The sequence below is a fragment of the Pezoporus occidentalis genome, unplaced genomic scaffold (genome assembly GCF_034315485.1).
Source record: "Pezoporus occidentalis ecotype Australia unplaced genomic scaffold, CSIRO_AGI_Poc_V1 ctg8, whole genome shotgun sequence".
Lineage (NCBI taxonomy): Eukaryota > Metazoa > Chordata > Aves > Psittaciformes > Psittacidae > Pezoporus > Pezoporus occidentalis.
Window position 1 is genome coordinate 5721217 of NW_026916158.1, and position 25915 is coordinate 5747131.

At 46.2% G+C, this 25915-nt stretch overlaps 1 protein-coding gene across 3 annotated transcripts in view; it reads left to right on the top strand.

Moving 5' to 3' along the window:
* Positions 1 to 25915, top strand: part of SCHIP1 (schwannomin interacting protein 1) — a 188206-nt gene that overhangs the window by 153006 nt on the left and 9285 nt on the right. Inside the window, exon 1 of one of the 3 annotated variants that reach the window (XM_062603208.1) lies at positions 15681 to 16097. The exons of 1 other annotated variant lie outside the window; for it this stretch is intronic. In XM_062603208.1, the coding sequence (XP_062459192.1) occupies positions 16068 to 16097 (30 nt within the window). In that variant the 5' untranslated portion in view covers positions 15681 to 16067. Of the gene's footprint in view, positions 1 to 15680; positions 16098 to 22922; positions 23288 to 25915 lie in introns of those variants that run through there. One more of the 3 variants, XM_062603207.1, reaches the window with a different exon arrangement.

The following is a 25915-nucleotide window of genomic DNA, read 5'->3' on the forward strand; positions in this document are numbered from 1 at the left end:
GATGTCATTACGCTAAGAAGACATCTATAGGTACTGTGAAGTGCTTGTTGCTTGAAGAGCTTTTGTAATGACATAGATTGGAAAGATGTATGTTTTCTAATTCTGAAACTGGGTCAGGCAACATGCCCATGATTAATAATCTTGAGCAAAAACTTTATCTCCATTCCTGCTGCAGAGCCTTTCATTAAAGAAAGTGCTAAATACATGGGGTGACAGCATACCAATTCTTTTTTGATGAATGATTCTCCTTTATCCAAGTATTACTATTATCTGAGTTCCCCTGTGTGATGGACCCCAGCAAGATGGCAGTGCTTCCCAGTCGATTGGTAAGTGAATGTTTCATATGGGCTACAGAAATCACTAAGAAAAGCTGAGAAAGTTGGACTGTTATAATGCTAATTGTATTGGGGGCAACAGTAAATCTCTCTTTCGTGTATTTGTATGTGATACTGAAGAGTGCTCTTTATGTTGCTGGCTGTATAAGGCCAGTGAGTATATTTTAAAATAATATTTTTCCTATTTGGTATCATAAACAGCAAATGCCAAGGATTTCAAAAGAGAGAAGTGAGTCGTAGGCAACTCAAATTTTTTGTTGTCTCAGAACATCGTTATGTTGATGTAATCTTGAAATTGAGGCATTCTGCAGTCAGGAGGCTGCAGTTCCCTTCCCCTGCTGCACCTTCACTAATACTTTCAAATTCCACTTAAACCTAAGTGAGTTGAAATCTCAGTAGGCAGCAAGAACACTTATTTTTATATATGTTTTTATATATATATAATTATGTACTTATAATAATTATGTACTTATGCCTCCATTTCTTGGGTATTGGTGTGATAAACGTAAGGTAGTAGGGGTTTTAATTCTCAGAATTGACCTGTGCTGTGTAAAACCTGTTATTTTTGCTACAGACAGCAGTGACTGTGGTTGCACGCTGCTTGGCAGTCAGATGGGGTGTCTGTAACACCTGGCGCTGTGGAAATAATGTTTTAAGTGGAGAGAGAGATTATAGGCAGAGGGAATTTAAAAAAACACGTGAAAAGTGTTTATTCAGTGCAACTCAGACCACATTAGAGATCTACCAAGGAGCATTCGAAAGCCAGGATAGCTCCATCCCATTAGTGACTGTCAGCTGCTGCTGACAAAGCCTTTCAGGAACAAGTATTAAACTCACCATGCCCTCAAACTCTTGCAGGCACTTAGAAAAGGTAATAAAATAAATGTAGCAAGCAGAAAGCAAGAGGGTTGAAGTCTAACCAGGTGGAGATTGCTGGAGGAGCTGGAATGGCAAGCAGTGATTTGCTAAACATGGAGCAGCCCTTCCTGCATGGAGCAGGCAGGCAGGCAGGCAGGAAGACAAGTGGCTCTGGGTCTGTTGTGGAGACTGTCTGCCTTTTTCATGGTCCTGCATCTGCAGGACAGTACCGTCCTCAATGCCAGAACTAATGGTCACAGTTGTTGCACAGACCCCTCAGGCATGCCTGCTGAAACCCCTTATTTAAGTATTCTAAATAATATTCCAAATTCCCAAAAACCTTACCAAGTGTGTTTATATTAACAGCAGAATTGGCTTAGCAGTGATACAGACAGCAAGAATTGTTGTGATTTATTTCCTTATTTCTTTCTGCCTGGATCTGAGGTGGTTTTGCATTAACTGGCTGCTGGTAGGAAAATCAAGTGCAACACTTGGTTATTTTTTAAAGTTTGTGTAGAAACTGGAAAAAAATGCTGCATTCAGTGTTTCATTTCTCCTAACAGCAAAAAAAAAAATCAGTAAAAGTAGTGTCAGTGGAGTAAAGTTGGGTCCCCGTCTCTTGCAGAGGCAGATGGGCTTGGAGCACCTTAGCCAAGCAATGCTCCTGCAATAACCTGGTATTGTAGACAGCACCTAGAGAGAGATTTTTGAGGCAAAGCCAATCTGTACTGCTTCATGGTGTGCTTTAAATAACTCCTCAGGGTGCTCACATAGCATCGACAATGAGTTGCTTCAGAGCAGAGATGCTGCCTAAAGCTTGCGTGCACTGGAGCCCAGTTCCCTACACTTTGAGTGCCTCTGACACAGCAGCATCTTCTGCTGTAGTGAAAACATGCATCCTCCAGTATCACTTTTGTTACCGGGGAAAGGAGCACCTAGCTTTTCGGTGCCTGTAGTACAGGAGGCAGTTGGAGCAAGTGTGCACTGCCCATGTGTGGGCAGGGTGCATGGTTAACACAGGACTGTGATACGCTCTCACACCACATTCACTCTGCTGGCACCCAGGCAGGCAGCTCAGTATTTGTATGTACACAAACACGTGGAACCCAAAGCGAGTGGAAGCGTTCAAGGCCAGTTGGATGAGGCTTTGAGGAACCTGAGCTAGTGGAAGATGTCTTTGCCCATGGGAGGCGGTTTGGAACTAGATGGTCTTTAAGGTCCCTTCCAACCCAAATCATTCTATGTTTCTGTGATACTTGAGATTTCCTCTCTTGCCTTCAGAAAGAAGAGGATAAACAGAAAGCCTAAGTGAGTCTCCCTGCACTGTGTGATCTGGTTTGTAAATGCTTACATGTGAAATCGACCATTTAGGAATATTTTGGCTAAGTTGCCTTTGATTAGGTAAAATAAGCTTTATGAACTCCAAACCAGTTTGTGTTTGAACACCCTATGACTTCCCCTACTGAAATAAAAACATTTCCTTTCTTGTGTCAGGAGACTTCTGTTTGGTAACTGTCTTAACAAATAAGCTTATACACTTAGCTGTGCAATTTGCTGTATTTATGGATGGCCAGGATGTGGTGGTGCAGCCAAAAGGGGGTTTACAGGGAGCACCATTTTATCTTTGGTGGCAAAAATAGACTTTTTGATGCTTTTTGAGGGAAAAGCCTATTGTGACGGTATAAAAAATTCCCATGTTAAACAGTTAGGCATAGTCACCACTGGCAGGAAATCTGGTTTCCCAGTTCCTCCCAATGTCTCAGGATAGGTATTTATTTTCTAAAACAAATAGCTGTTTGAAATGATCACGTCACCTGATCAGTTTAGTGTTTTCCAAGGCTGGCCACTGTGGACTGTGAGTTACTGTGGCTGGGGCTGCTCCCCCAGAAAGGTATCCTTAGCCGAGCATCACAGGTGCAGTGCAGAATGACACTGCTGAGGAATGGGTGCAGCTTCTCCCACAGGGTTTGGTCTGTTTTGGCTGTTAAATCTGCAGATAATTCCACTTTTTTTTTGTGTGAGAAGTTTCCTTAGCTATAACTAAAATGATTTGAAAATATTTCTTCCAGCTTTCATGCTAACCTAGATCTGAAATCAGTCCTGCTTCTGTAAGCAAAGCACTGATGGCTTCTCTGGAAAATGAGTTTCCTTCTTGCAGTTACCTGCAGTTGTTGCTTTAGACATGGGGTGCTACATAATCACTCTTCCCCTCAAGGGTTTTCAGCTTTTTCAAGTGCTTCTATCATTTTGGGGTGCTTTGTCTTTCCCTGTCGTGCCTATGGAGTCATTTGCGTCACAGAAGTGGTAGATCTTATTTATATCACCAATCTGTGTTTCCTGCTTAGTGATCTATAGATCTCCTTTAAATAAGAAAATTGCACTAAGGCCATTTATTTTAGCTCGTCTGTGCTTTGTTAAAATGAAATCCGAGTGTTTGGCTGGGCTGGAGGAAATAGCTGCAATTCAGAGGGGTTGCAGAGGAAAGGGAAGTGCCGGGCTGAGATTTAATCCTCTCCCAGCTGGTAGATAGCAACGCTAAAAAAAGAGAACTATATTAAAGTGCTTAATTCTTTATGCATACAAAAGCTGCAAGTGTGTATGGCCTGTAAGGGAATTGAAGTGCTTTTAGTGAGTTATTAAAAATATAATCTAAACTTTTTATTTAATGTAATCCTATATTGAATTTATTAAAGAGGGACTTGGGGAAATATCAGAATTCTGTACCTGAGTCAGGTGTGGCCATCCTCTTCTGTCTCTCCTTTGCCTGATAGGAGTTTGATGATAAACCACTTGTAGTAGTTTAAAAATAATAATAATAATAATAATAATCTGTGAGTCATTTTTCCTTACTGAATTCTCTATGCTGTGCATTTGCATTAATGCATAATATCAAGTGGCTTAGCATATACCCTGGCACAATCCAGCTGGCCTGTCGTTTCTTCTTCTGCTTTCTCATCTATTATTTCTCAGGTTGAAAATCGTAAAGCCAGATTCTAGCTGTGCCTTGCAAAGATGAAAGAGGCTTTTTCCTGGGAGGAAGACTCCCAGCTTGTTACTTTTGTAGGCTGACCTGGGAGCTGTTTTGAGCAGCAGGAAACATCCTGTAGCCTTGAAAAAACAACTCTGGAATCTTTTCTGGTTATCTGCTTCTGGGAGGGGCAAAGCAGGTGAAAATCAGGGCATGCACCTGCAAACCAGACCTCTGTACAGCTTGTCCCTCTTTTCTCATGGAAATCTTTTAAAATGCATCCTCAAATGAACAAAATGGGTGATATTTTTATACCTTAATAATATTTAAATTGCACCCAAAAGGTGCTCAGGAGTTTATCCAGTCCTCCTCTCTGCACAAAGGCTGGATGAATGCTATACTAATTTCCCAAGAATTGTTAGCCCAGGCTGTCCATAAGACATGGATGAGGGCTTCCCACATTTTCCTGTCTGTCTCTATAGGCCATACTTCCATATAAACATATATATTTTGCTTGATGCAAAGATGTGAGATGAGTTTTTGTGGTGCTGGTCTAGGGCCGTTCCCCATCCCAGCCCTCTGTACAACTTGGTACAACGCGAAGGAGAAAGCTGTGTTACCCTTAAGGAGATGCACTGCCATTTCAGAATGCATCTGAACTGCCATCCTCTCTGGCACTTTGCTTGCAGTCCCTCCTGCCTTGTTATCTATACCCTTTTGTACTCATGAAATTATTTGAACATAGCATTAGCTAAAGGTTAATATAATTGAAATTGCTGATACTAATAACAGAGGCTGGAGAGCTTCTGCAGTGTCCAAAATCTCTTCCGAGGGCTTCAGCAGCCAGGCGCAGCTAACCTTTTAGGAAGCCACAAAGCTTGCAGCCATTGTTGTCTGTAGACTATAACACACTGCTTAATGCATGCCTGTTAATTACTCTTATTTTCATGTTTTGCACTGGACCAAACAAAACTGGAGTCAAGGCTGAAGTAGTTTGTGGTCTGGATGCAATCCTGCAGATGTCTCTGCTTTGACCCCAAGGGACAGCATTTCATCCCAGAGATGAAGGGCCAGCTAACTTGACGTAGTAACTGTAGCTTTATGAAAAGGTTTTTTGCTTGTTAATGTGTTTGGAGGAAAACTAGTAAACATGTAACATAGCACATGTCTGGTGGAGAATTAACATCTTCTGGTAAAATAAACTTTCCACAGTAAAGGCCACCAGAAGTATTTCCGTGCCTTTTGACATGCTGCTGCTGTTTCCAGTGTGGTGATGAGTATTCCTTGGAGTAAAGCCCACTGCAGCAAAGCAAAGCACTCCTCTGCTCCCCAACCCAGCGCCTGAACAGCCGAGCTAATTTATGTTGTAACTTAGACAGTAATTACTTTGCTGTAGCAGCTAGCATTCTCATCTCCATCTCTTTTGCCTCCCATAACTCAGGTATTTGATATCCCCCATAACTTTCTCTCCTGTCCCCTGAAAATCAAGCTGTGCCAGGGGCTTCAGGTCAGACCAAAGCTCTGCTCCCTAGATGTGTTGATGCAAGCTCCAGCACAGCCCATGCACACCAGATGACTTCTTAGAGCCCGCAGAAATGTGGCCCCAAGCAAGGACAAACAAAATGCCAAATAAATGCATTTACTATAAAGAGCTTTGCTTTGCTCTGTCTGGGCTGGTGCATCAATGGCCCTGAGCATCAGGTGCCAAAGCCACCTTCCCTGGAGCAGCCAACCACCATGAAGAGCAAGGACAGATCACACAGTTTTCTCTGATCTCCAGCAGTAGCTCTTTGGGCCAAAAGACATTTTACCTGTGCTTAGTAGAGAACTGATAGAGAAGAGAACCACAGCCAGACCAGGGGAAGGTGCAGGGGCACAGAGAGGCTGTGCAGGTGTGTGAGCTGCCTTCTGTAGAGATGCTGCTCAGTGTGAAGGTGCCAGTGAAAGGGTGATTATGATTCCTTGGTTTAAAAACACAGGCTTCTGTCTGGCTGTTGCTCTGCTTTCATGTTAAAATGTCATTTATTATCCTTCTGCTCCAGGCTTGCAGCTCCCAGTGGAGGTGACGGAGAGATAAGCTGTGCAGCAGAAATAAAACACCTTCTCTGTGCATTTTGCTTCTGTGAGCAGCTTTCCCCCACTCCTTTTGCACTGATAGTCTGGTAAACTCCAAAAATCTAAACTGCAGTTTCTCTGTAGAGGGAGTCTGAGGCCCAGGAACAGCTTCTCTTTAATGGCATATTAAGAGGTTGTCCCTATACCCGATTGCTGTGGAGTTCCTAAAGCTTTGCAAAAACATCACTGTGCTTGTTTGCAGAAGGTAGGGCTTAGACCTAGAACCTCAGCCTATCCTGGTGATGCAAAGGTGTAATGGTGGGCTTAATGTCCCTGACATTAAATGCAGAAATCCAGTATACCATTAAACACAGAGGCTGTGGTAGGGCACGAGACAGGGTGAGTACTCCTATTACCCTGGCCAGCTGCAAGGGCTGAAATTGGGCCAGGGCAGTGGTTTTATTTGCAGCACTGCTCTCTTCTTTATATTTGACTTTTCATTTGTCTTTACAAGTGTTGAAGTACCAAAGCCTTATTTAACTGCTTATTGTTATTCCGTTTAAACTTGAAAGTTATAAGTGTGTGAAGCCTAAAGGCATTGTGTGCGCATTAGTTCAGCTGGAAAAGGGGCTTGGAGAGATGAATGCTGTTTTGGATGAATGTGATGCTTAGAGAAGCTCAGAAGACAGCCCCTATCATGAGAACAAATGGTAATTCTCTGTGTTTTGGCCTCAGGAACAAGGAGCCACTGTGTGCAAATGCAGCCTCACTGTGCAGGGATGACGTCCTCCTCCCCACTCACGCTCACAGGTATTTTGAGCACACCCAGGGATTTTCATATCTGAGGTGCTGGAAAGCTGCAGGGAGCTGCTTTGGTGGGTGTCCAGGTGGTCACACCATGAAGAGGCATGAATTTGGGTGGGGTGGCCCTGAGGCATACCTTCAGCACCTGCCAGCTTCCAAGCAGATCCTGGGCACAGGGCTGCTCCACATCTGCTGGGCTGAGGGACTGGACCGTGTTGCTTGTGTTCCCTTGGCAAGGTGATGGCCCTGCTTGTTTTGGTGCTGGCTGGGTGGAGCATGGCAGAACTGATGTGATGCTCTAATTACAATTAGCACCAAGGAGAAGATGGGAGAATGGGGCTTGTGTGGCCAAGTGCTACTGGAGCAGCCTGGGAGGAAGTTCCCTGTGGAGTGAGGCTAAGCTGTGTTTGATTATTGATCCCTCCATCTTGTGGCTTCATCCCAAGGTAAAACACTGCAAGTTGCATGTTACCTTTTCTGTTCATCCAGATTAATCTCCAGGAGCAAGCACTGCCTTTGCTGGGCACTGCTGCCATCAGTAACTCAAAACATCATTCAACTCAAAGGCTCAATTAGACACAAAGATGGTGTAAGTAAAAAAAAAAAAAAATCCAACTAAAAAACCTCCACTATAATAAACCCCTCGCATGCTTGTCTGTCAATACTGGTCCAATTCCAGCAGACATCCTAAAATGAATCAACCATGATCTCTTTATTCCCTTTAAAGAGTCACAGAAAACAATACACCGTATTATTAGTAGAAGCTGGAGGCTGACAGAGCAAGTCTGCTTGGAGGAAAAGAGTGCCTGAGGCAGAACAGGAGAGGGGAAAAATCTGCTTTCAGAGACAAGAGTGGTTCTCTTGCTCTTATATGGTGCTGCTCTGCCACCAGGCAGCAGCCCCGCATGGCTCCCTCACTCCATGACTAATAAGGCTCAGCTGGGATCCACCCTTGCTTATCCTGTTATTTTTAACTTTTTCCAGCCTCATGCTTAGTGTGCCTGCCCTACCAAGGGGGATAACTTCACTTCTTACTTCAAATACTGGTTTTGCAACCTAACAGTCTCCTATGAAGGGCTGTGGTGTCAGGAACAGGCAGGGATGGGTTTTTTATTGCTAATGCTATTGTTCTTGGACCTTGTAACCAATATCTATTGCAAAATGTGCTGTGTCCATTAGGTATAATCAGCTTCTTGACCTACACGCTGCTGCTGCCCAAGAGGATTATTTTTTTTCTTTCTCAAGTGACAGTGGGATTGGGAGTCAAACTCAGAAAATCATCTTTACATCCCTTTTCTAAAAAGCTGACAAAGTAAAAGAAACCTAAAGGGAGAGCCAGGCTTTACTCGCGTGGACCTGGGTTTGCTCCCACACAGTAATCGCATCCTTCCAGTAATCCGTGATCTTAACAGTGTAGGGGGTTGGGCCTCTCTGAAGGCTTATTGATTTTGGGGGAGTTGTGTGCATAGCGTAAGTAGACACACATGCACCCCAAAAGAGTGAAAGAATGGCTTTCTGCCAGGCTGTGTCATTAAGCTTGGAGTTATGGACATCACACTTCAGAGATGTGTGAAAAATCCCCTTCCGTCTATTTTTATCCCAGCCATGACTCAGAGGGAGGTTTGTCTCTGTAAGCTCACACTTTTATTGAGGAAGCACTTAGCGGACACTACTGCTACCTGTTTCTGTTAGTATACTCATATTATGGTATTTGGCTGTTTGAAAAAGAAACTTTTAATTTCAGACTAAGCTAGTAGTATGGTTTGTTTACTTCTTCAGCCTGCAGGTCCCTGTTCTGTACTTTTACCATTCAGTTTGCAATTAAAATGAGTTTCAAAATAAAACCAGCCCATAAATAAGCCCCACCAGCCCATAAATAAGACCCAGAAAGCATGAGGGGAATGGAAGCAAATAGATGAGCTCAAGGTGACTAGTAGCAGGATAATCCCATCCCTGTCCAGAGATGTTCCCCTCTGACTCCCATGGGGTCAGAGGCTTAATTTATAATTGGTAACTCAGCACCTAATTTTTGTTGTTGGATGAACATAAGTGCAGCCTGTTGGTACACGCCACACTGAAGATTAATTAATTGCCAGTATTTAGGTGCAGGTTATACTGTGGTCTGCCTGCCTGCATGGCCAGACTGGAGTTTCGGGGACTTTGCCACAACTAAAAGGGCTTAATATTTGATCCAGAATTTGCTTTTGGCCCCAGACCAGTATCTTAATGGTTGCTAAGTGTTGAGCGTAAGACGTGGGATTTCTGTACGTGCTTCCAACTCATCAACATTTCCATGTAATTCCTGCTGTGCCCAGTCTGGAAGCTGAAGGCCACCTTGTCCTTCATCCTCTCAGGGAAAATCTCTTTATTTTTTTCCCTCTTCCCATGTCATTTTTTAACCCTCTTCTCTCTTCATCATCAGAAAATACGTTAATTCCTCTTGCTACCTGCTTTTAAAATGCATGGGTGTGTAGTGGGTCCCAATGCAGTTTGGGTTTATAGAAAAAAAATTACATTTGGAAAATGAAAAAAAAATAAAGTGGGGGCAATGGGGTAGGAAAGCCTGCCTGCAAGCTGCATGCAGTGAGCCCAAACGCAGTGCACAGCAAAGGGAATTTGACAACATGTAACTGGGTTATTAGCCCCGCTAAAAACTTCTACCAAATTTGTTATCAAAGAGATCTGCCATTACTTGGAGCTCATGGTTTAATGATTTTCAGTTACTCTGTATCAATATTTATACAGCTGCAGCTCTGATTATTTTTTATGTAACATTGCAGGTGTTTTGAGGAGCTGCTGGGTGCCTCCCTCTCGTGCCAGCATCCCCTCACCCCAGCACGGTTCAGAACAGAAAATAGGCTTTTGAGCCTAAGTTGGGGGGCTCGGGCTGTTGGCAGGTCACAGCCAGTAGTGTGGTCATGCCAGGTGCAGATGCCCTGGCTGACAGTGCCTGGCTGCTCCTGGCAAAGACAGGAAGATGAGCTTGGGCACAGCTGGTCCAGGCAGCACTGGGCAGGGGCACATCCTGGTCCATCAGCCAGCCGGGGATGCTGCTGGCCTGAGCTGGTTTGGACATCGGCTGCAGGGAGAGCTGGTGGTGAAATTTGCTTTTGGTTCGGTTGAGGCAATGTAAAAATAATAGGCTGTGGCTGAGTGATGTGTGGTTTATGCCAGATAACCCAAACCCTCTGCTTTCACTGAGTGTCGGGTCCCCTGCATGGCACTGTGTGTACAGGCCAAAAGTGCTATAAAAACTGTTTGTAGCTGATGGGATTTGCTACAGATCCTCCCCCAGATGGGACAGAGATAGTGCTGAAGAGTGAGGTGGATTGTAACATTTTAGTTTATTGAGTAGCTAATACAAAAACTTAGAGGTTTACCTTGCCAAGCTCATGTTCTTCATAGCAATTTATATACCGTGAATACTGCATTTCCAAAACAACAGTTTATTTTTAACAATATTAATAAAATTGCAGGGAGGAAGATGTAGCTTTTGTGTTGCTATCCCCTCACGATCCTTAGGAACTGGTAGGTGAAATGGTTCTCTTTTCATCAGCAGTTGATTCTTGGTGGGCTGTCATACCTGCTCATCATCAGACCACTTGTAAATTCTCTATTAAGCATCTGTGATCCAGCTTATGAATTGGATAATTGAAAATGAATCCTGTGCAATGGTATCATCAAGTCTTTCTAGATGGGTTTCTTGGAAAAGTCTGGTTGTTTACCATATATTTTGTCATTTTTGTATCACCAGAAAGTTATAAATACTTGGGTGACTTAAATTATTCACTCCAATTCTCTGTGAAGCGTTTGACATCCTGTGCATCAGAGGTATCAGAATGCGAAATTACTGTAACCTTATGTTCCTTGTTTTGAGGGAAGAGAAAAATCATGGTTTGATTATGTAAAGGCAAGGATGCCGTCTGTGGGACGTGTAGAAAATTGACATTTTGGGATGAATCTCTTACCGCTAAAAATAGAGCATGAGGCTGTTAAAAGTGCAAGATGTGCGCTTCTGCATCAAAATGAAAACGCAATGGGTACCCTTCCTGGTGCTCCTTAATTCCCTGGTCACACAGGAATTCCAAAATAATATCAACTCCCTATAAGGTTTTCCCCATGTGTTTCTGATAATGTCATATTTGGTCCTCAGAGGACCAAGGGGTTTTATTCTAACATGTCAGCACACAAGTTTCTATCGTAAATGAAAGATCAGTTGCATTAGGAAGGGTTTGTAAAGCTGCTGCTTGTAAAGGATTCCAGAAACCTCCATGGAAGTAAAAGGGGCATGGAAGAGGGAAGAGCACTGTTTGGGTTCATAAACCATCAGAGGTTTATCCCCACACAGAGAATAGTAACACAGCCAAAATGATGAAAAATGGCTCAGCATCATCTTCCTTAAATAAAAAAGTATATATGAGTGTAATCCAAACAAATACTCCCCTTTGAAGCAGATGTCTAGTATTAACTGATTAAAAAATAATCTTTTTTTTTTTTTCTTGCTAGATTTAAACTGTGGAAAAGCTTTAGCTTGGCTTAAAGAAGAGCTAAATCCATCACTCCCAGTAAATTGTCAGCAAATAAAGCTGAAATCCCATGACGCCGCATATAATTCCTGGTTCCCTGCAAGCTGGCTGTGCTTGGGCAAGCCTTTGGGCTCTGGGTCAGTGGCAGCATCACAGAGAGGCTGGGATGGGCTCACTCAGGGCAGATTCTCTGCCTCTCCCTCTGCTATTGATGCAGTGTTCAACTCCTCCCTCATTTTTACCTGTTGCATGATCTAGGTACATACTTATTTTGAGATGTGAAGAAAGTTTGTTAATTTAGACTAGCTTTTTGTGTCAACCAAATAGGTTGGGCAACAAACCTGAAAATAAACTTTCCCAGTGGTCACCCTGATAAGGCTCCTTGAGGAATGACTGGGGGCAGGAAAATGTTTCTGGTGTTTTCATCATAGATGAGGAAGCACATCACTAGTTTGCCTTGTCAAACAAACATTGCTCCTACTCTTTCCCCTTACAAAGCTTTTGGGCTGAAGGGCTGCACAAGTCCTTGCATCTGGCAGGGTTCAGGCACACACAGCGCAGGACACGTGTGTGTAAAAATATATGTGTGGGACAGCAAGAAATGACAAACACATAGGAAAAAGGGCTGTCTGTGGCTTTCATGTGAGTAATGCATCCGGGCTCCTTCCCTTTGACAGAGGTGAGAACATGCCCTGCTTGGCTGCCCCCTGCTCCCAGGCAGGGTGAACAGGAGGTTTTGGCTCCACTGCACAGCTTTATTAGTTTATTGTTTTTTAAGGGATGTTTTCCCCAAAGTAGCAATGATGATGGGAGAGACAATAGCCTCCATGTATTACCCCGTCTCCCCTGTTAATGATTTCCTTGGTCCTGAGGCAGAGGCACAGCAGCCAGGGAAAAAAACGTAAGGCTGCAATGTGGGCAGGCGGGGCCAGCCTGCCTTGAGGAACTGCTCTGTCTGCCTTTACCACCTTGTGTTGCGAATACAGCTGCTAGAGAGGGCCAGGGTTGGGGTGTACCGTGGGACCCAGTCAGGGCACTTTCTGTAAGTTTAAAAAAAAAAAAAAAAAAAGCCACAGAAAAGATGTGCACAGAATCAGAAATTATGCGTTTTCCCCTAGGACAGGGGATGCCAGGTGTTTTTTCCTTCTGTAGATGGGTAATTAATGAAATCCTGTTATTTCACTACATGAATTTGAATGTGCCTGCGCAAGCTGCGTCTTCATTCTCTGTGGGCAACTGCCCTGGTGGTGTGTCTGCAGGGAGTGAGTGGAGGGATGCTGCTCCCTGCATCATGGGATTGAGTATCTTCTGTCTTTACCCCTAAAGCCCTGCAAGCACCCAGCGTGTCAGGCCAGGACCCTTCCTGGTGGCCCACATTAACAGCAGCGCAGGTACAGGCTGGAGGGCTGCTCAGCCAAGACTGACTCTGCTCTGAGCAGTGTCTTTCCAGACAGACTCCTTGGAGGAGAGGTTTTGAAGAGAAGTGTTTCATGCTAGTGTCTTCAGCTTGCCCGGGGCTTTCTGAACCACACATTTCTAGTAGAGATGGTTTCAGCGAAAGCTTCAGGAAAACTTGTCTAGATCATCTTGTAAGTGGTACAGACACCCTAAGTTAGAGGGTGCCTTGATAAGAAAGGGAAAAGAAGGCAGTGCAGGTATCACCCAGGTTTCTCTTCACACCTGAGAGGGGCTTTTGTGAGTCCCTGGGGGTTACCTGGGGCTCTGCAGAAAGTAGCAGTGCTTGTTCACTGGTTTTATCCAGGAGCATCATTTCCGATTGACGCACCTGGACAACTGCCAGAAGCTTTTCACTCAATTTAATCACTCATTGCTTTAATTATTACCTACCTGCCCACATCACTTCTGAATGGATAATTGCAAATGGGTATAAAACAGAGAAGCAAATCCAGAGGTTGAGGATGATGTCTGGCCTTTTCCACCTGCATTTGCAATGTTCGGTGAGACTCCCTGCCCTGGAGGGAAGAGCCTTGCTGCAAATGGGTGGTGTTTCTGCAGCCAAACATAGTGCTTTCTTGGGTGATTTTGAAAAAGCAATAAGCTATTAAATAGGTTGGGGGGGGGGGGGGGATGTCACCCTTTGCCACACCAAACCTGGGTGCAGAGAGGTTGGTGCAGTCCCTGCCGGGGATCTGCTGCACGCAGAGCAGCTCTGAGTCACAGCCGTTATAGATAGACCTGCACGTGGGAAGCAGGGACTAATTTCAGGAGTTCTTGTGATGCACATAATAAATGGCATTAGGGATTATGTAATACCTGGAGCTGCTTTTAGTTTGCCACAGATACTCTTCCTAAGCTAGCCCAAGATTTATGCAATGTATTGAAAAGTGAGGATTTTTTATTTTGATGTCTGGAATGAGCTGCCTACTTGAATGGGATTCTGTGCAGAACCAGTAAAAACCAGGCATGACTTCATCCCCTCTTAAAAATTTATGCAGATTTTTTTTTCTTTTTAAACGAAAGCTGTATTTTTTCCAGAGCTCTGCTCCTGCAGGGGAGAGGGCACTGGGGAGGAGGTTGGAGCTGAGAGGGGTTCTCTCTATCTGTGCTGCCCAGCTGTGCAGGGACTCCAGGGACTCTCCGTCCACCCGCAGCAGCTCCCTCTGGCTTGTTTGTGAGGTGGGAAGTTGGGAAAGCTGGGGCAGTGATGAGTCTACAAAGGCTTTTCTTCTATTTTTTTTTCTTTCTTTCAGAGGCACATCTGGTACAGGGACTCAAATCCGAGATGTGTTGTGAGGAAGTGCTTCTGGCTTTCACAGTCATGTGCATTTCTGAACTCAGCCACAGCTGGCTGTGACTAGAAGCAGAATAAAGAATCAGAGAGTCATAGAATGGTTAGGGTTGGAAAGGACCTTAAGATCATGAAGTTCCAACCCCCCTGCCATGAGCAGGGACACCTCACACTAGACCATGTTGCCCAAGGCTTTGTCCAACCTGGCCTTGAACATTGCCAGGGAGGGACCATTCACCACTTCTTTGGGCAACCTGTTCCTGTAACTCACCACCTTTACAGTAAAGCCCTATTTGCCTAACAAAGGTCAGGCACAGAGTTTCTTCTAGTTGCAAGCCAAAGTGCTATTGCCTGCCTGGGTAAGAGTGCTCAATGCAGGATGCAAGCCGAGCACTTTCTGGGCATTTTGGTGCACCTCGAATAGGCCATGTCCAGCCAAAATCAGGGCTTATGCTGTCCCCTTACCCCCAGCTGGGGCCACAGCCAGCCTAGTCCCAAGCCAGATGAGGCTCTTGGGGTATGTGTTACCCCCTGGAAAATGAGTCGAACTGAACTAACCTGAGTTACCTGACAAACCGGTGCTCAGCAGATTGAGGTTGCAAATGCAGAGAATTACAAACTATCCACTTGTCCCACCATTCATTCATTCCAGTCTCTCCTATTAAAGACTTCTACAATAGAAAGCAAAATTAGCATTTGGTTCCCTCTGCATGCCAGGCCTCGAGCCTGAGCTTGCAAGCAGAGAAGAAAGTTTGATAATCTTACACTGCTGTTTTGGAATGGCAGTGAAGTATTCTGCATATAGGCATGTAATGATGGACAAGCTACAGAGGGGCTTCGTTGTCCCCAGGCTGCAAGCACTGGTTCAGCCCACCCATCATCCTGCAGAAAGCATCTGCAGAGCCAGGATATTTACTCAGTCTTCAGATTTTTTCCAGTTTCTCCCCAATTTTCTTTGGGGAGATTTGTTTAGAGAAGGGCCTGTTGGTGTTGGGAGAAGGGTACTGTGGTGAGCATAGGTGTTTTCTCTGCCCAGCCCCAGGATTGCATCTCCCTGCGTCTGAAATGGGGTCGCACCTGAGGTGAGAGCCCAGCCCAAGCGGGTGCCATGCGAGGAGCTCCACGCTCACCCTCACTGCACCGGGGAGGTATGGAAATGCTGGAAATGCAGGGCAGAGCATTTTCCAGAAAAGGCTGCGCTATATTTCTGTAGCAGAGTGTAGAATAAAGGTATCTGATAGCTATTTATTTAGTGGCCTGGTGTCTCGCCGCGTTTCGGGGAGGCGAGGCAGGCGGCTGCGATTCACTAGCGTCCCGCAGGGGCCGGTTCTGCAGCTGAGGGGACTGGAACTGCGGCCGCCGCAGCATCGCCCCGGGGCAGAAGAAGCTGCCCCGGCACAGTGCAAGGCCTGGAGGAGGCATTTGGGGTGTTTTTCCCCTTCCCCCGGAGGAGTGCGGCTGACACCCGCCCTGCGCGGAGCCCCCGCTCTTTGTGCCGGCAGTGCGGGCGGGGCGGGACCGGGACCGGCGCCCACACACACACCCCCCCGCGCTCCGCCGGGGCCGCCGCTGCGCAGGCGGAGCAGCGCGGCAGCATCCATCTTACCGGCGGGCGGCTGGCCCGGGCTCACGTTCTCGTCCTCCTGTCCGTTCTTCTCTCTCTTCCCATCCTCCTCATCCTTCTCCTTCCCGCCGGGGCCGGAGACCCCGCGGGGCGGCGCGGCGGCTGCGGGAGCTGCCGGCTGGGCGGCCGCGGCGGATGATGCACGGAGATGGTCCACCAGGAAAACTGCTCCTACCAGGTAAGGAGCTAGAGCGGCCTGACCCCCTTCCCGGAGCCGAGCGCGGGTCCGCCGGCTCGGGTTTGCACGGTGGGCTCCTGCTCCCGAGGCATCCCGGGGTTCGTAGTGCAGGGGACTCGAAGCAGCCGTGTTGCGGAGAACCTTCCGCCTGCGGGGCTTTGCGACGGTGCACTCGCCCGGAGGAGCTGCCTGCCCCCCGCTGCCTGCGTCCTCCTCACTGCCCACACCCTGCTGCCTGCGCCCCGCACCCTGCTGCTCGCGCCCAGCAGCCCGCTTACTGCCTGCCTGGATGAAACTCCTCCGTGTGAGTGAGCAAGCTGCGATTTTTGTGCTTCTGGCATTGCTGTAGAAGAGCGATGGAAATTTTAGATTGGAATAAACTGAGTGTTGCTCTGTGCTTTCCAGCTTAATTGAAGCTCAAGAGCTGACCCACAAGATAAATTGTTTTCTAATACAGCCTCGTCATGGTTCTTGCTGTGCTAAATAATCAGTGAGAGAACTGGTGATGGTTTTGGGGTGAGATAAGCATCCATCTGGGCTGCCCCCATTACAGGGGGGCCTGGGGCCTGGCAGCAGTGCTGCAGGCAGCAGCACTGACAGCCGTGTTTGCTGGGCAGCATCAGGCTTATTTTAGTGGGGCAAGTGAGGACCTGGAGTGGCTATTACTGTGGCTTCATTTCTCTCTGGAGAGAAGGTCGGTGCCATAGGGTGCACCTGCATGGGAAATGGCATGTTTAGGGCTCGATGGTACAGGCAGGTTAGTAAATGCACAAACGCCTGTCCATCCGCTATGGCGATGCTGAGAAATGTGTTTGCGTATGTGCAGTGGAGTGTGTTTTGCAAAATACCCAACAGGCATTCCCAGCTGCAGAGCTGTACCCTCAGGAGATGGGGCTTTGCCTGAAACAGCAGCTCCTCCTTGTTTTCCCCCAGCACCATATTTAATTCAAACTTCAATCTGTGTTTTAAGACAAAATATCTCATATTGCAAAATATATCATGAAGGGTTAAGATACCAAAGCATACATATGTAAAGAGAAAGGAGAGTTGAAGAGATTTTTCACTAAATGTTTTCAATCTATAAAATGCTTCTGGAAATGAGTTTCCATTTTTAACTCCTTAAAAAAAAAAGAAAAGAAAACCCTAGGGATTTTTCAGTCTCTATTTCAGGGGATCTGATTTTTCTGCAGCTCTGAGCCTGTTGCTCTCCACTTAATAAATGGTGCCATTGTTTTGGTGCAGCGGGTGTTTTCCCAGCATACTCGTAGGAACGCAAGGGTTAAAGGTTGCGCATTGTTTCCCGGGTGGAAGCTGGTCCGTGGTGGTGGGCGAGCGATGGCGAGCTGCTGCGGCGGCTGCGGCACAGGCCTGGCCGGCATCCCTGCGTGTTAATGCCCTGGGCTTGCTGTGATGGCAGCGCTGCTGCCTTTCATCTGCTTTAATCTACTTGCTTGTTTATGATTTGGTTCCTCTCTTCCAAACTGATAAATATTAGAGCGAAAGCAGACGGAAAGCATGCAAACCGTAGGAAAAAAAAAGTCCAGAGAAACATTTGTTTGTTTTGGGTTGTATTTTTTTCAAATGATACCTGTTTCAAAATGTTCCTGTGATACTGCAAAGATTAGGAGCAACCCCAGCCCCCTCCCAAACCCATTAACCTTAAGGCCAAGTTTTAATCCTTTCATGGCTGGCAGTCCCAGGTTTTGGATCAGGCTAGAAGCCAGCAATGACAGGATTTTGGTGGCTGCCTGGAGTGCCCTCAGGGAGGAGGGTGGCAGCATGAAACTGCTTCCCTCCCTCCTTGCACCCGTTTTTCAAAGCTGCTAAATAAAAATAAATGAAATAGAGGAGCAAGTCAGCAAGTCAGGGAAAAACTTGAAAACCTGTTTGTTGTGGAGTAATTCAGCAGAAATGCTCTGACATGACCACATCATGGCTAGGACTTAAGCTCCACAGCAGGCAGGGTGCTGAGGACGGGGTGCAGCGATGGTGGGTGCTGAGGAAGAGGAAGGTATTTCTGTGGAATGCTGTCGCTGGCCTTGAAAATCCTGTTTCACACCGTAAATGAGCTGTCACTGCTGCTTTCTTGACGTGCAGGTGCCATAGGGCCTCCTGGAGTTCTGGATGTGGCTAAATCAGGCTTTGAATTTAGGCCAGGTCCTCCACAGTCAGGGGGTCCCAGCATCTGACATCTTTCCTATGGCTTCATCCTGGAGTCATGCAGATTGCTGCTGCTCTTCATGACATATATTTTTTCCTTAGTTATTTCTCTTTTCCTATTTTATCCTGGTTTATTTTCCTATGCCAAACATTTTGTTTAGGGCTCCGTATTACTCCTGCCATTTGACAAGAAAAATGTCAGCTCATGTGCGTTGGTTAATGTTTAGTAAGGTCCCAAGCTCACACAGGGTAAAAGGCCAGCATGCAAATCCAGGCCTTAATACAGAAATAAAGGTTTTATTCTGACGTGTACTAGCAGTGCTTTATTGCCTGCACCCTCAGCCAGTGTTTCAGTTTCCTTTGTAAATACATATTTTCAGCATTGTCCGACAGGTTCACCTTTGCATGGAGCAAAAACAGGACTTGGCAGCCTGCTGCTGGCATCATCTGTGTTTCTTTGCCACAGCTGTACAAATGGGTGATATATCTAGATTTACATCATCTTCTTGGGTTGATTCCTATTATGCCTTTAAAAGCAGAGAAACCCCTCCCTTCAGCACCCAGTGTCCCTGCATAAGGCAGGAGTCTCCAAACAGGCAGTTGCCCATGGGAACCGGATTTGGCTCCATGCGCTGGCATCAGTCACGGTCTGAGGTATCTGCTGGCAGGAGAGTGGGTCTAGAGATGTTACTGGGCTTTATGCGTGCAAAGAAAATGAAAAAAAACTCCCATAGGAAAAATGAGATTTTATTTGCTTAGAAATGATTTCTTAGGTGGGTTGGAGTGTGCAGTGCATCCTGCCTGGCCTTGGGTGTTCTTCTGCGACCTGGTCTGCGTGCTTGTGGCAGGTTTGACTCTGGTGATGCTAAGTTTGTGCATGTTTCTTAAGAAGAGTCTGTTAGAAAGACTCCGGTAGTGTGGAGGTGCAGGTGTTGCTGTGAGTTTAGGAGGTGCTGGTGTCAGTGTGGGTCAGGCTGGCTGCCCCATGGATAGACCAGGCAAGGATGACTGGCACCTGCCCCTCCAGGATCTCGGCAAGCACTGAACCATAGAATTAATCCATTAAATTCACAAGGTTAAAATGCAAAGTGCTCATTTAAAAATAAATTAATAAATAATAAAAATTGAGATTTTATTAGGTTTCTTTTGTTTGATATCTTAAGGATTTTGTAGGCTTTTCGTGGCAGTATAGAAATACCAGACTATCATCTTTTTCATCAAAGGGAATACATATTCTCATGGCAGAATATAATCCCAAGGATGGGCACTGGAGAAAGCCTCAAATGACACAAAACCCACTGTGGAGTGCTGGCAGACTTGGAGAGCTGCTAGCCTGGCCTCTCACTTGTGACTGCCACGCTGGAGGGATGCTGTGTCGTGGTACAGCAGAGGCACCTCCGTTTGTGTGGCTGAGTGCACTGACCCTGCATTCCAAACCAATTACAATAAAACAAAATAAAGCCTGCATTATACAGAACTGAGGCTGGAGGCCGCCTTGTTTAGACAGATGGAAAAAAGAACCCTCTGCAAAGTAGGTGGAAGGCATTTGGTGTGCTAGAGCTCAGGGAAACATCATCAGGGGGAGGGCATGGCCATAGAATCATAGAATGATTTGGGTTCAAAGGGACCTTGAAGATCGTCTCATTCCACCACCTCTGCCATGGGCAGAGACATCCTCTACTAGACCAGGTTGCTCAAAGCCTTGTCTAACCTGGCCTTACACACTTCAAGGGATGGGGCAGCCACAGCTTCTCTGGGAAACTTGTTCCAGTGCCTCGCCACCCTCACAGTAAAGAATTTCTTTCTAATATTTAATCTAAATCTACCCTCTGTCAATGTAAAATCCATTTCATCCCAAAATTTGCAGGGACTTGTAAGTGCCTTGGGTTGGCTGTTCTGCTCTGGAATGATGCTGTGCTGTGAAGGACCTCTCTGAAGAGATTTATTCCAACCTTTACAATAAAATGTTTTGTGAAATAGTTCTGGTGACTTGAGATTTCTATGAATCTGGAAGCCAGCTCCATACCTCAGCCCAGGTGCCCCATGGTTATGCACTGGTTTGGCAGGGAGGATGCTTGGAGCACTTTCACTGAACTTCGCAGAGAATTGAGGGGTTTTATCCATTAGCTTGGTAACTGGTGATATGGGAGTTAATCCCTAACAGAAAGGCGGGGAAGCTGGTTTCTTCCCCAGTGGAGTATGCCCCAACAGCATTGAGGGGTGTTTTCATTGGCTCAAGCAAGCATTACGAATGCATGGTGGAGTTAAATTTAGCTGCCTCTTGTCCATAAACAATCAGTGCACATTTAAAGCACATAAAACTTGATGTGTCCTATTTCCATGCCTTGCTTAAGGATGACTTGAGTGTGGCCTTTCCTAGCCTGTGTGTTCCCGGCAGTTCTGGGTCCATGTGCGCCTGTGCACTCCCAGATGACGTGCTCCAGATATGCTCTTTCTGAGCTTTCCCTTCATGCTATGAAAACAAAAACAACCTCTCTCTCCCTCCACCAGCATCACCATTGGCTGCTGAAGAGGCTGTCTCTGCAGCTATGGCCATAGAGGCCAGTTGCCTGCTGATGCAAGCTGGCATACGAAGAGTCCTTGGCTAGTGACACCAACATGAAACCTACCTGACATTTTAGCCCTCATCATTGCTTTTTTTGGTTATTTAAACCTTCTACATAAAATAGATGGGGGGGGGGGGGGGTAGGGTGCTTTTCAGGCGGAGGTGCAGCTTTGGGTCTGGTCCTGGCTGCCAAGGAGGGCAGCCAAATATATCTCCAGCAATGGTTACAGGGATGCAGGGACTCGCTGACGTGCTTCTTAACCAGGTTCCTTTTTCTGCTGTTGCCTTGAATGAGGTGGCTGCTGGAAGCTGGGTTTTCACTGGAGACTCGGACCGGCTGTGTGGGATCTGCACAGGGGGTGGGCGAGGCTCCTCTGCGAGGCTGGTCCTGGAACATCCCAGCTCAGAGGGCAGGGAAAAGGCAAACTGGTCTGACCTGGGATGGGGGATAAAACATTGTTTAAAATGTGAATGAGAAATGTTAAATGTATTTTCAATAGGCTGCATTGCTTCCTCTCCTTGGCGGGGGGGGGGGGGGGTTTGACATCAGTTTTCAGAGAGGGTGGCCTAACACATAACGTGTGCATCCCCCACTGTGTGTTGGGTACCACAGGCACAGTGGGACCTGTGTGGGACTCACCTCAGCAGCCAGGGAGGAGACACAGGACATCAGGTATGTTCCCGTCCAACGAATGAGGGCAGGTTGATACGGGGACTTGTCCCAAATTGCAGGGTAAGCATATGGCAAGTTTCAGGCTCTTCCCCTAGCCCAGTGCTCCTGGCCAAAACGTCCTTCTTCTAGGGCTATGGGATGTTTTGGTTTGTTTTTTTATGTTGAGGGTTTTTTTTTGCCAGATTTATTGTGTCAGGATCCAATCCCACAGCCAGGAGAGGAAGTTAATTTAGCAACAGCAGGAAAGAACACAATGAGTCAGTGGTGGAAGGGAACTAAAAATAATGAAGTATCCAGAGAACAACTTTGTTTCATTTGGGAATTATAGTTACAAAGCACTTGTCCTGCGACAAGAATGGAATTTAAAAAGTCCTGTTTGTTATTTTTCCTGAAACTTCAGAATAGAGTAATGCCATGGTGCATAATTTGTATGTTGGTAGAGCTGGTTAATCTAACTAGAATAATCATTTGGGGTGAAACAATGTCAGCACGATTTGGATATATCATCAAAACATGTAAACTTTATCACTCTTAAAATTCATCTAGCATGCAGGATAGATGTGTCACACCAGAAATCAGTATTTTGTGGCTGTTGTGCTGTATTTTGAGGATCACTAAGGAATTGTGGCACAAATTCCATTTTTCTTATGATTCTCTATAGAAATAGCTGCACCAAGCATGTGATCTCTGCCTCTCACTGCCTATCTAGAGCAAACGTTTCCCACTGTGATGGATGCAACACAGATGGGATCTCAGCAAGGACCAGGCAGGATTTGTTCAGGGTTGGGGCTGTGTTGTGAAGGCCAGGTCTCCAGGCAGGACTGCTGGGGGCACAAGCTGGAGCTATAAGCGGTGCAGTTTTGGGGGCTGCTGAGCCTGCAGAGCTCCCAGGAGCCTGGGCTAGAGTGCTCGGCCACCCTGATCACGGGCCAGACAGTGCAGGGGTCCCCAGGCTCTGGGAGCCCACAAGACCAGTGGCAGGTTAAGGCTGGATGCCTTTGTGAGTTCTGTTGGTTAATTCCTAGAAACTCTTTTTTTTTTTTCTTTTTTTTTCACCTGAAAAAGATGGTTTAGCCAAGAAATAGTTCCCTGGGGTCCTTTCTGGTGTGTTTCATGTAGAGTGAAAATTTCAGCCTGTGCTTGACATTGCTGTGACTGCCTATCCTTGAGCAGCCATGCGAGGGCTGAGGACTGCCCTGGCTCTGCCTGGATTTATAGCCCCAGCCGCAGGCAGTTTCCTCCAGCCGCTGGGAATTCATTAGGATAACTTTCATGGTGAATGCCCCAGGAAAAAGTCCCTTCCTCCTGACCCTTCTGGCCATGAATGCGCTGTCGGACTTGGATTTTGACATCAGACACCGGGATTTTTCCTGCCCATGTGTAGCTGCCGAGGGCTATTTTTATCTGAAGCTGGCAGTGGCTGGAGAAGGACACGGCTTCCCTGGCCTGCACAGCCCTCGCCTTCCTCTCATTAGCTGGCTGGGGCTCTAGCACTGCTGTTGACTTTATTAGGGAAAAGCAAGGTGCTCTGGAGCAGCTGGGAGGCGAGAGGAGCTGGGGAAGCAGCCCGGACCGGGGACGGTGGGCTGCTGCAGGTCTTGGCTCTGGGAGCGAGCACTTGATCCCATGGTGCTAAGTGAGGAGCGGAGGAAGGACTGAGATGCCCTGGCGGGAGCATTTCACTGGCCACGTGAGGACCAGGGAGCGAAGGAGATGAGTCGGGAGGGTGATGGCATGGGTGACGTCATCAGGAAAGCAGCCGTGCCGGCCGGGGAGGGGAGTTATAAAAAGGTAAGAGACAAAAAGGAGTCTTTTGTCTGCCCACAGCTGCCGCCTTGGCAAGAGGAGGCCCGCCAGAACTGTGCCCGGCACCCTCCCAGGGCTCTGGGTTTCAGGTGCTGAAGCAGGGAAATGCTCGGTGGTGTTTAACCCACCAGCAGCAAACCTTCTGCCTGTGTTTATATATAACTTTATGATAAAAGACATGTTTCCAAATGCGTTCTCGTACCTCGAAACCCCTGGGTTTTAAGGCACTTTGCCACATGGCATGAGATACGCAAGTTTGACTTGGTTTTGCATTTACCAGCAAATCCACCTAGAAGAAAAGGAGATAAAAGCAAATATTCTGTGGTTACAATTTTTGTTTGTAAATCCAGTGACAGCACTTGTACTTTACAGACATAAATAAGGTGCTGCCTGTGGAGCAGCCTCTGGAACTTTAAATATAGTAATTGTCCATGGCTGGTAATGACAGACCTTGGCAAAAATAGCCTCGGTGGCCTGGCTGTGTCGTGGCTGGGGCCAGGCACCGGCTGTACACCCTGTTTGGTGCATCCAGCCTCTGCTGGCCTTGCTGCATTTTAACTCTTGCATCACAGTGGCACTGGCAGGATGGGACAGGGCCCTGCTGAAGTGTTGCTGGCACCCCTTAATCTGTAATTCACTGTGTAATTAGACTTCTCCCTCTCCAACAGGTAGCACCTTAGCAAAGCACTCTTGGTATTTGGTCTAGGTTTGGTGCCGATTGGTGCAACTCCAGAAGTGCCATCTCCAGCTGTTATTAGGAGCTGGCTGCTCTACCCAAAGTGGGGTGTCACGGAGCATGACAAGGAGCCTGGCAAATCACTGCTGCACCTCGATACCAAATAAATCTTCCATGTGCAATTTTGTGTGCTGTTTTGGGTGAAGTCTGTAGTGTGTAAAGGCTGCTAGTAGAGGTGCCTGCGTGCTAAATAGCGTGGAGTGGTATGTGGTGAAAGGAGCAGTCTGGCTGCTACTTCTTAAGTGACATGAACAGCACAGACTTTGCTTAGTTTCCCAGAAAACTGCAGAAACCTCGTGCGCATCGCTGTGGGCAGTGCTCTCCATCCAGCATGAAGGCTGGTCAGGGACAGCCTCCAGCATCAACTGTATCACCATGTGCCCCAGGAATGGGATTGTTCTGGAAGAAGGCATATATGGGATAAATTCAGGCTTTTCACCAAAAATGTTGGAGTTTTTTTTGTGTTGAGGTGCTGCAGAGCGTTGGAGATGGGCTGGGTACCGTCATGCGTTGGAGGTGGGTGGTAAAGAGCACAAATGGTTCTGTATAATCTGCAAATGCCAAAGAGGTGATTGCAATAGTTTTATAAACAGCAATAATTACAGCAGGTGACAGCCTGGAAAACAGTGTGCTGAGTCTACTATAGGGAAAGGCTGAACCTCTCCTGGAAATTTGCCTTTACTGGAATGGTTGTGTAAAGCATTGACATGTAGGCAGTCATGGCCATAATCTGACATTGTGTTTTATTCATATACTTAAACAAAGGTAGCTACTGACCTTCTGAACTGGAAGGCTAACAGTAAGAGGGAAAACATCCGTTCAAAACTGTTTTGCCTCAAAAATAAAAAGCAGCCTTTTGTTTAAAATAATTGTCGGAAACAAATGTCAGCTCTACACCAGATGCCTTTTTCAGAAATGCGTAAGTTTTTGATTCAGTGTCAAAATACATAAATAACATGGGTTTATATATTTCTTCCTAGTACCATTGCATTTTGCATATTTAATCCATTATTTTTTATATACCAAGTAAGTATATTTGATAGTCAAAAAAACAGTTGCAATTTTCCTTCTCAATTTATAGTTTTCACTACCCAACTCAGGATGTATGTTGCAGCTGTTCGGAAATTTATCTAAAGCCTCAAATCTAGTTCCCTTAGGTATATTGTCTTTCTTAACAACTGTTCCCTATTCTATAATAACAAATAAGACTCTTGATTTCTTTATGGTCATTCGCCTGTGTCTGGTTTATAAAATGGGATATTCAGAATTCAGTCCTGGGAGCAGTGCTATTTAGTATCCTCAGTAATGACCTGGTGGAGAAAACAAATTGCACATTGATTAAACGTACAGATGTCATACAGGGAGCAGTTGTATCTCGGTGGGAAATGGAGCAAAATTAAAAAGATCTGAAGAGACAGCCCCATCTGAAAGGGCAAATATGTAAAAGTGTGCCTGTATTTGTGTGTATTATAATGCAAGGAAGAGTGGTTTTCAGCACACACAGAGTAGGTGGGTATACTGCCGAGAGAGGGAGTGGTCCCAGCTGGCTGTGGAGGCTGGGATGTGCTGTCCCAGCTGGGTAGGAGGAGGTGGAGATGTGCATTGGGCTCCTGATTTCTTTTGGAATACAAGGAAAATGAGATGTAGTTGGGAAGATGTGGGAGAGGCTCATCTGAGTTGGAAAAAAGGGGAAGCTGAGTATCTGTGTCTTCATGAAATATTGATGCACTGAGGGTGCAGCTGGCACTCATGGGAGAGAGGCCCACATGCATTGTATGTGAGATGGGATGCATGAAGAATCATCACAGGCAAGCCCGTCTCTGCTTTCAGCCAATTAAAAAAATATTTCTCACTCATTTTTACTTGTTTGGGTTTTT